Here is an 11,288-nt window from a genome sequence, read left to right as displayed (position 1 = left end):
AGAATGGAGATTACTATACATAGGGTTGAAGAGGGTGGATAATGGATGTCTTTTTTGATGAGTCTTCACCATGGGCATGTGTAGATATCACACTGAACCTCCTTAATATTAACAGTTATTTATGCTCATCACAATAACATACAGAACAGTTCCAGCAGTCAAGGATCCCATGTTTTTCCGTGTTACAATCCCATCCACCTTTCTCCCTGCCCAGTGCCTGGCCCCCCAGAACCATTAATATGCTTAACATTTATATATTGCTAGCATTTCAAAAGTGTTGTCTAGCACATAAAAATATGCACCTGGGAAAAATAGTGGCCTAGACACCTCAGAGGACATGACCTGTTTTTCCCATGACTATGTTAGGCACGGTGGACACCACGTTGAAATAGAAACACAATCCAAAAGTGAGAATAAAACCTAATGACCAGCTAATACCTTGGGAAGTTAAAGGCTACCTTATCAAAAATGGAAGTTTTGGAAATAGTATAGGAAAAAAATCAAAGACACAAAATTGAATATCTATTCTCATGCAGCCATGGTGCACACTTGAAATACCTGTGACTCAGGAGTCTGAGGCAGGGAGATCACATATCAAAGCCACCCTCAGCAATGTAGTAAGGCCCTAAGCAACATAGCAAGACACTGTCTCAAACAAAAAAAAACCAGAAAGAGCTGTGCCTGGCTCAGTCGTTAAACAGCCTTGGTTTCAATGTACGGTATTAAAATTTTTTTTTTCTAAGATATACTTCCACAATAAAATTATGAAAATTAGCCTTAGTAGTTATATGCAGTTTTTCACATGTGAAAAGTAATTATGCATATTTTAAGCAAAATGAACAATTACTTAGCATAACATATGTCATTTGAGATTATTTATAAAAATATATCTTATGGGATAAATGTGAATTTTTAGGTATTTCTCATCCAAAGTGGGAATAATTTGGGGAAAGCTGGAAAATGACAAGGAAAAGGATTGGATTTCACAGTGATCACAGCGTGTAATACAGTGAATGGTGTAGTGGGATTGTATGTCGAAGTTGAAATCAAAGAAATGGAAACTCTGCATTAATGTACAAGGACCAAGTCCTGCTTCCACCTTCCAGTGAAGAATCCCAGATTCTGGTTTTGAGGCTCTGAGCCCTGTAATCATGGGCACTTATTCAGTCTCAGAACAATTAACACTTTTATCTTCCTGTGCCACAGATTCTCCTCAGAGCACATTTGATGTCCTTGTTTCTCAGACTGTAGATGAAGGGGTTCAGCATGGGGGTGACCACACTGTACATCACTGAAGCGGTTGCAGTAGAGTGTGAGTTTTGGGTCACAGCAGAACTGAGGTATACACCTAGGCAAGTGCCATAAAATAAGGACACCACAGAGAGGTGAGACGCACAGGTGGAGAAGGCTTTGTACTTGCCCTGAGCTGATGAGATTGCACGGATGGAGGACACGATCTTGTGGTAAGAGTAAAGGATGACAGTGAGGGGGACACCTCCCAGAAAGACTACAGCAAATTATATCACCACCTCATTGAGAAAGGTGTCAGAGCAGGCACGCTGAACCACCTGGTTAAGTTCACAGAAAAAGTGAGGGATTTCCAAGTCTGTGCAGAAGGACAGCCGCAATATCATTAAGCTTTGTAACAATGCATGTAGGACACTCACAACCCAGGACCCCAGAACTAGCAATCCACAGACCCTGCAGTTCATGATGACCATGTAGTGCAGGGGGTGACAGATGGCTACAAACCGATCATAGGCCATGACAGTCAAAAGTAAGTCATCCAACCCTGTAAAGAGTACAAAAAAGTGAATCTGGGTGATGCAGCCTGCATAGGGAATGGCTTTGCTCTGTGTCTGGATGTTCACCAGCATCTTGGGTATGGTGGTGGAGGTGAAGCAGGCATCCACAAAGGACAGGTTGGAGAGGAAGAAGTACATGGGCGTGTGCAGGTGAGAGTCTGAAATGGTGGCCAGGATGATGAGCAAGTTCCCCAGCACAGTGACCAGGTACATGGACAGGAAAAGGCCAAAGAGGAAGGGCTGCAGCTCTGGGTCCTCTGCAAGTCCCAGAAGAAGGAATTCTAAACGTTGAGTATCATTCCCTGGTTCCATATGCATATGACTACCAGAAATGAGAAAAAGAGCATAACTAATTTTCCCACTGACAGGTAATACTTACAACATTGAAATGAAACAATACATATTTTGCTGTGAATAATAATTTTAGAGATGGGTATATGTAGTTCACATTGGAGTGGTAGACTAACATTGCAAGGCCCTGGTTACCATCCATATACCTCAAAAAAAAAAAGAGAGAGAGAGAGAGAGAAAAGCCAAGGGAAATGAAAGAAAATAACTTCTATAGAACATGTGTGGCTCTTGTCCCCTAAGGGATCCTGTGCCACCTCTGATGAGGAATTTCTATTTTATTCTCAAGGTTTCACTAGGAAGTCATGCATTTCAGAATTCTAAAGAGAAAGTTATTCAGGCCTTGAGAAGTATAAATTGAGCAGTCCTCATGAGCACTTTGGTTGTTTCTGTGTCTTGGCTACAGTGAATTGTGCATCAGTCAACGTGGAAGGGCAGAACTCTTCAAAATACCCATTTCATTTTCTTTGGCCACATACCCAGTAGTAGGATTGCTGCATCAAGTGATAACTGTATTTTTATTTTTATTTTGGATTCTCCATAATGTTTTCCATAATGGCTTCAATAACCTGCATTTCTGCCAACTCTAAGTTAGTATTCATTTTGGTTTCCACATACTCACTGGCCCTTGACATCCTTGGTCTTTTTGATAATAGCCCTTCCAACTGTAATTAGGCTTTGATTGGCATTTCCCAGACAGTTAGCAATTTTGAGCATATTTCTTAAGGCTATAGGCCATACAGATACATAGTGGAATATTATTTGTGCAGATACACAGTGGATTAATATTTGGCTATTAATAAAATGATGAATCTTATCATTGGGGACAACATAGATGAACCTGGGTGACACTTGTGAAGTGAAATCAGCCAGGTACAGGAACACTACAGCTGCATGATATCATTCCTGTGTGGATTCTGAAAAATTTGATCTCACAGAATGTCAACATACCATGATGGTCACCAGAAGCTGAGGTGCATTCTGGGCCCAAAGAGATGAGGAGACGCTCCTCAAGGGGAAACAATTACAGTAAGAGAAGAGGAATAGCTTCTGGTGATGTATTGCACAGTAGGGTAATTATACTTAAAAGTAACATGTTACCTATTTTAAAATAGATAGAGGGGAGGTCTTTGAATGTTTGTCACAGAGAAATGATAAATATTCCAGAAAATTAAGCCAATCATTTGTTCAATGATTATACAATTTATATATGTAATTAAATATAAAGTTATTTTTTGAACTTGCATAATTATATGTCAATTAAAAATAAAGCAATAACTAATTACTGAGTACCCCTATGTTCCATGCATTGGATGAGTAATCTGTATGAGTTAAAACAAAGAAATCCCCATTATCCAAAGAGAGGGAAAGAACATAAGCAAAAATGGTTAAAATCACCTAATATGTCCTATGGTGATGGGTACTAAGAAAAAAACTAAGAGTAGAGAGGTTATTATACTTTTATAGCAATGCAGGTAAAACAACCAGGAAGAGGGTCATCCAAACAAGGACCACAAGGAAGGCAGGGCAGGAGCCACAAGTCATCCTCAGTGGTGTGGTCTTCACTGGAGGACAGTCAGTGCACAGGTCCTAAGAAACATGCTTGTTTCAAAAACGGAGGCATAAAAGAAAGCTGTTGGTAAGGAGGAGAAAAAAAGACCGAGAGTGATGAGAGATGGTGGCAGAGAATATTAAAGAATGAGCTGGCCTTATTGCTCTCTGAGGCTACAAGGTTCAGGGACTCCTTCATCTGCACCCGGAACCTTTGCCCTTAGATTTGCTGCAAACACATTCTGTGGATAGCAAAAGGATTCCCTCCTTGCTACCACCTGAGGGTTAAGTTCTAGCCTCTAGCTGCTAAGAATCACTCGGGAATATATAAATCATGTCGCCTTTTCTGAGCCCTCCACGAGACAAACACACGCACTCACACACTCTCAGAGCCTGATTTCTGCCATGGCCTCTCAGCATCAATAACCTGACAAGGTTGTGAGCTTCAACAAAACAAGCTGAGTTCATCTTTTCTCTGAAGAATGTGGACAAGGTACCTGGAGATTCCACTCGACACTCTTTCCATGAACAAATTAGTGAACCCACCTAATATACAAACAGAGATATGATAAATCGTGGTATAAAGGTGTATTAAGAATTGTAATGAAAAAAAATCAGTAAGAGAGCTCATGTATAATGGCATAATTTGGCATGAAAATACTTTATCTACAGAGTTATAAAAAATTGTGCTGTGAATGGATAATTATGTATGTAATGCATTCCACTCTTGTCATGTATGAAAGAAATTTTTAAAAAAAGAATGCCCCTCTTCTTCCCTGTGTTTAAAAAGGAGCAAGAAAATCTGTGCAGTCAACAGAGGGAGAAATAGAAAGAGAGAAGGATGAAGAATGAGAGAAAAGGAGAGAGAAGGCAAAGGGGTGGACAGAACATGAAGAGGTGAGGGCAGAGAGAGAGCAGATGTAGACCCAGGGGAACAGGACCTTGCAAGCCCAGGTGTCTCTTCTCCAGGAGTAAAAGGCTTTCTTGGTCCTGGCAGTGTTCCAAACCCAGTGACACTCCTTGGGTGCCCAGCACAACCCATAAGCAGCAAATTAAATTTGCAAAAAACCAAACTAGTGATATCATTTTCTCAATCTACATTTTAAATGTTTTCATTATTGCATTGCATTGATGCATATTGTGGGGGTCATTAGATATTTTTAGTTGTGGATGGTCACAGTACCTGTATTTTATTTATTTATTTATTCTTATGTGGTACTGAGAATTGAATCTGGTCCTCACACATGCTAGGCAAGTGCTCTCCTCCTGAGTCCCAGCCCTGTCAGGGTCACTTTGGCACAATTTCACATGCAGGAAATCGATTTTGTTCCACTTCAGTCCCCAGTACCTCCCATTTCCCTCCTCTCCTCCCTCCCACTGTTCCTCCTCCTTGTGTCAAGGCACCTGACACACCATACACTTCAAAAGAAAAAAAAAACCAAAATTCAAAAATCAGCAATTCACAAGAGGAGATATCCAAGGTACCTACAGCAAAGTGGGGGACTTTGAATATGAAATAGCAGATCTGTCTTCCCTAGTTCTGCCCCTTTCTCTACTGGCTTGTCCCTAGTTATGTTGCAGATAAGGAAGGCTTTTCTCACTATTTTGAAATTCATACAGAATCATTGTGCCTGTTCACTGAGTATATATGTGATCATTCCATACATGTATGTACTGTGTGAGGATCACATCAGGGTAATTAGCCTTTCAATTAGGTCCTTACTCTAATTCCTTGTATTTTTACTTTGCTTGTTTCTTGTGTGTGTGTGGCATCATTTCATGATTGTTCTTGGGTTTGGGGCTTTTTAAAAAATTTTATATGTGTTATTTTGTAAGACATAATAATTATATATGTTTATGGGGCATACTGTTGTGTTTTGATACATGAAAATACTGCATAATGATCAAAAAAGGGTACCAGAAGAAAATGTGAAAATAAATTGCTAGAGCCTTGGAAATAAAAGATAAGGAAGTAGAGAAAAAAGTTATGATTGAATCTTTCTTATCTAAAGATAAACAAACTCCAATATACTTGTGGATTGTGGATGTGAACTCCAGTAAAATGATGAGGAGCAAAGCCTACATTGTATCGTGGAAAATCAAGAGGCACAGAGACCTAAGACAGACATGAAAATAAGTTGAAAATATGTTGAAAAGTTGACTTATTAGTGCAAGGAGTGCCGAAGACCTTTAACCAGGATTTTTATGTAAAAGCAAGGATTCACAACTCAAAAAGTATGTGATTGTTGAGTCACATCTTTCAGAATGAAAAACCCTGCCAGGAGCCCAATAACAAACCTTGGTCTATTGGAAAACATTAGAATCTGTAGACTTTCAGAGACTCCCCACAGATACATCTCCACTTATGTGCTGTGCATATGTAAATGAAACAAGGGACAACATGCAAAATCAGTGGAAAAAAACTCTAAAGAATTAAGATAGATAGAATGAGAGGGAATACACTCCAACCCTAAGCAAAGGATCTTAACAATTTGAAATAGAGAGGTCGACAGCCATCCCGTTGACTTCACCTTGACAGGTTGTGAAGTACTTGCAACATAAAACTCTTTGGCATACCCATCTTCACGTATTAAGTTAGTTCATTATCCATGTAGTTACCCAGAGAGTAAGAAGATTACATGAAATATCTATATCATGATTTTCTCCTACAGGAATTTATTTACAGAAATTCCTAAATCTGGATCTTTTTCACCAATATGAACATGTGCTGAAATTTATCCCATTATAATTTAGAAAAAAATGAGCTCCCTCCAGTGCATATCTCTCCATACTTCATACCGGATTTACCCATTCCCCTTCATTGCAAAGGTACACAGACTTACATTTTACTTTATTTGAACCACTTCGTGCCTCCCATCCCATTTCTAATTGAGATTCTGTTACCATAAGTTAATGGTCAACAGTGACACCGTGTTGCTGGTTTTCTTGTCACTATTCCTTTTTTGAATCTTATAAATCCATTTAAGCTAGCAAGGGACACCACCATCTCTGGGCTGCAGGCCAGGCTAGTTGGGCCCTCAGGGAACCTCAGGTGAAAGCTCCTGCCTTCATTCTCTTCAGTCCTCTCCTGCAGTGTCTGCTGGGTCCTCAGGCTCACCTGGGTGGTGTCTCTGGTGGGAGGGTCGTCATGCACAGGCTTCAGTTCTTCCCTGGATGTTGAAGGTGCAGAGTGAGGCTCTGACATCAGACAAGAGAACAGAAATGCCTCCAACTTTGGTCCTCAACTAACCTGACGAATCAAGTGTGCCCTAAGGTGTGCACTCAGGGAGAGCAGGAGCAATCACAGCCTACAGCTTTCTCTATCTGCTCATTAGGCACATGTCCTTCTTTTTACTCCAACCTCTAAGCACCTGAATTCCCTGCAGGGCTCTGGTCTATAATCAGGAAAGGAAGAGTTTTCATAGATTCCCCTGAGATCAGAGTGGAGTGCTATTGATCTGCCCCTTTTTACCACCAAACCATGAGCCTCACCTTCCCGATGTCCCACCACCCATCACCACATCCACCCTTTGTGTTCCACTTTTCTTCCCATGTCTAAAACTAAGAAACCTGCCCTGGTTAGGTATCTTGTGCCCACAAAAGGCTGACTCACATTGGGGACACACTCTCTGGTATCTCCAGACATTTTCTCTGTCCCTCTTTAACAGAGGAGTGAGTTGTGTTTTTTGAAATGTGAAACCACAAGATGGCACTTCCTACACTCATCACACTTTGCTGACAATACCAGAAATTTCATGCTGGTACTGAGCATACATTTTTATAATGAGGGACCAAAATGATGGTTCTTGATTTTGTATGTGATATGATTTTGAAGAAATAAAGACCTTGAATGATAGAAACTAAATACTCTGCTATGTTATTAATGAGGTTGCCTGAACAGAGGAACCCAGGACTCTGGCAAGAACAGAAGAGTGTGGGATTCTGATGTGTGTGCAGAAGGGAGGAAGTAGGAGAGGTTCTTAAGTAGTAAAAGCCACAGTGTAAATCACACATCCATCTGTACCATCTCCCCTCTTCTCTACACAGCAGAGAGTGAGAGCAATGAAACGTCAGATGCCAGCATTTCTTTATTGTCCCAAATCTGTTTATTTCAATATCCAACACTTTTAACCCAAACAGAAAGCAAACTTCACCACAGTCTTCTGTACATCTTATGTCTGAATTGACAGAAAGCCACAGCACATTATCAACAAGTCCGTGTTTTCTTTCATTTACCTGCTCTTGTTTGAAGAAAGCACACAGACTAATTTTAAGCACAGAGTGCACCATGACAACAATGATAGCTGACAGTCACATGGGACAAAGTGAACAGCAATCACGGGTTCAAGAGGAAAGGGTAACACATCAAAATGCGAACAGTTTATGAACGGCTTCCTCAGATGTCCATCACTTTTTATTCATAATTTTAATTTAAATTTTAATTGGAGAAAATTGTAGATAATGTGCAGTAGTAAAAATCAACAGAGCGCGATCCAAGGCCCTTTTCATGAGCTTCCACCATGGTAACACTGAGTAAAATATCACAGCCAGGTGTTTATACTGATAACAAGGAAATGATGAAATCACAGCAAAGAGAATCGTCCATGGCCATGTTTACTGTAGCATCATTCACAATAGCTACAATATGATGTCACCTAAGTGCCCATCAATGATGAGAGGAGGAAAGAAACGTGGCATATATACAACTTGAACATATTCAGCCACATGTAAGGATGAAATCCTGTTATTTGGGGCAATGTGGATGGAACTGCATGTTATTGTGCTAAGTGAAGAAGGCAGATACCAAAAGACAAGTACTTCATGGTGTCTAAAGAGGAGGTTTAAAAAAAAGTAAAATATCACCCTGAACATAGGATAGATATTACTGGACATTGGAAAGGGGTTGGGGAGGGTGGGTAAAGGGAGGCTGAATTTGATCAGTGCACACTGTGGGCAGATATGGAAATATCATGCTTAACCTAATATTTACAAGAATTTATGATATTTAAAATAAAATACAGAATAGCTCCCATCAGTCAAGTGTCTTTAATTTCCCCTGTTATAGCCCCATTTACTCCCTTCCCTGTTCAGAGCCTGGACCTTCAAACCAGTAATCTATTCACCACTTATATATTGCTATCATTTCAAAAGTGTTGTCTAGCACATGGAAATATGTGCCTGGGAAAACAGCGAAGTAGGTACCTCTGGGGACCTGTTTTGCCCATGACAATGTTAGGCACTGTAGACCCCATGCTGAAAAAGAAACAGGATCCAACATTTGAGAATAAAACCTAATGACCAGTAACATCATGGTATGTTAAAGGCTAGCTTATGAAGATTGGAAATTCTGGAAGTAATTCAAGAAAATAATGAACACACAATTGAAAATTTATTCTCTGTCGGGCATGGTGGTGCACGCTAGTAATCCCAGGACTCAGGAGGCTGAGGCAGGAGGATCAAAGATGAAGGTAAGCCTCAGCAATTTAGTGATGCCCTAATTAGCAAGACACAATCTAAAACAAAAACCAGAAATGTCCATGGATATGACTCAGTGGTTAACCACTCTTGGGTTCAATCCATAGTAATAAAATTTATTTTTAAGGTTTACCTGCACAATAAAATTATGAAAACAGCCTTATTTGATAAATATTTTCACAAATGAATATAAATTATGACTATTTTCAGCAAAATAAATATTTAAATATCATGACATATGTCATTTGAGATTAACTGATTTCTAAAATTATATCTCATGGAACACATGAGAATTCTCAAGATTTTCTCATCCAAAGATGGGAATATTTTGAGAAAGTTTAGAAGTGACAAATGAAAAGGACTGAATTTCATAAAGATCAGAATGTGCAAAAAAATAATGACTCAGTGGAATTGTATGAGGAACTCAAAATCAAAGAAAATGAAATGCAGGAATAAAGGAGAAGGAGCAAGTTCTGTTCCCAGAATCTGATGAAGAAAACCAGATTCTTACTCAGAAACTCTGAGCCCTGCAATCAGGGGCACTTCTACAGTCTCAAAACAATTGACACATTTATCTTTCTCTCTCAGAGTCTTCTCAGAGCCCTCTTGATGTCCTTGTTCCTCAGAATGTAGATGAAGGGGTTCAGCATGGGGGTGACCACAGTGTACATCACTGAGGTTATTGCAGTAGAGCGTGAGTTTTGGGTCACAGCAGAACTGAGGTGCACATCTAGGGTTGTGCCATAAAATAAGGAGACCACAGAGAGGTGAGATGCACAGGTGGAGAAGGCTTTGTACTTGTCCTGAGCTGATGAGATGCACGGATGGAAGACACGATCTTAGAGTAAGAGTAAAGGATACCAATGAGGGGGCCATCAGCCAGCAAGACAGCACCAAAATATATCACCACCTCATTGAGAAAGGTGTCAGAGCAGGCACGCTGAACCACCTGGTTAAGTTCACAGAAAAAAAAAATGTAGGATTTCCAAGTCTGTGCAGAAGGACGGGCACAAAACCATTAAGCTTTGTAAAATTGCATGCAAAAAACACACAACCCAGGACACCAGAACTAGCAATCCACAGAGCCTGTGTTTCATCATGACCATGTAGTGCAGGGGAAGACAGATGACCATATACCAGTCATAGGCCATCACAGTCAAAAGGAAGTCATCCAACATAACAAAGAGTACAAAAAAGTGAATCTGGGTGATGCAGCCTGTGTAAGAAATGGCCTTGCTCTCTGTCTGGATGTTCACCAGCATCTTGGGGACGATGATGGAGGTGAAGCAGACGTCCACAAAGGACAGGTTGGAGAGGACGAAGTATACGGGTGTGTGAAGGTGGGAGTCTGAGATGGTGGCCAGGATGATGAGAAGGTTCCCCAGCACAGTGACCAGGTACATGGACAGGAAAAGGCCAAAGATGAAGGGCTGCAGTTCTGTGTCCTCTACAAGTCCCAGAAGAAGGAATTCTAAATGTTGAGTATCATTCCCTGGTTCCACATGCATGTGACTACCAGAAATGATAAAAAAGAGCATAACGAATTTTCCCATAGACAGGTATTTCTCACATCATTGAAAGGAAACAATACATATTTTGCTGTAAAGAAATTAATTTTAGGAATGGGTGTGTAGCTCAGTAGAGGGGTGCTTGTCTAACATATGCAAGGCCCAGGATTCCATCATTAGCTCCACAATAAACAAAAAGAAAAAAAAAAGGAATGGAAATTAATTAGATTCTATAGAACGTGTATGTATTGTGTTCCCCTAAGGGATGCTGTGCCAACTCTAATGATGAATTCCTCTTTTCGGAGTTTTATTAGGAAGTCATGTATTTTAGAATTCTAAAGGGAAAATTAATATTGCCTTTGAAAAGTATAAAAGGAGCACCCCTGATGTAACTTGGCTACAGTGAATAGTGCATCAGTAAACATGGTAGGACAGATATCTCCTACCACACCTATTTATTTCCTCTGACTATATACCCAATGCTGTGATTGCTGCATCATGCAATAACTGTATTTTAATTTTTATGGAACTTTTGTAGCATTTTCAATAATGGCTTCATGAATTTGCATTCCAAACAGCTTTGGGTAAAGAGTTTTTTTTT

General features: G+C 40.0%; 1 protein-coding gene and 1 pseudogene across 1 annotated transcript; both read right to left on the bottom strand.

The window, feature by feature from the left end:
- Nucleotides 1–1,187: 1,187 nt before the first annotated feature.
- LOC101974509 (olfactory receptor 7A10) lies at nucleotides 1,188–2,117 on the bottom strand. Its single transcript, XM_005336325.2, is given in 1 exon segment — nucleotides 1,188–2,117. A coding segment is annotated over 1 exon segment (930 nt).
- Nucleotides 2,118–9,763: 7,646 nt separating this feature from the next.
- Nucleotides 9,764–10,687, bottom strand: LOC144368022 (putative olfactory receptor 7A2; annotated as a pseudogene).
- Between the last annotated feature and the right edge of the window lie 601 nt (nucleotides 10,688–11,288).

Source organism: Ictidomys tridecemlineatus, chromosome 2 (genome assembly GCF_052094955.1).
Source record: "Ictidomys tridecemlineatus isolate mIctTri1 chromosome 2, mIctTri1.hap1, whole genome shotgun sequence".
Lineage (NCBI taxonomy): Eukaryota > Metazoa > Chordata > Mammalia > Rodentia > Sciuridae > Ictidomys > Ictidomys tridecemlineatus.
The sequence above is the reverse complement of the archived record's forward strand: the minus strand, read 5'-3'. Positions and strand labels throughout refer to the sequence as shown.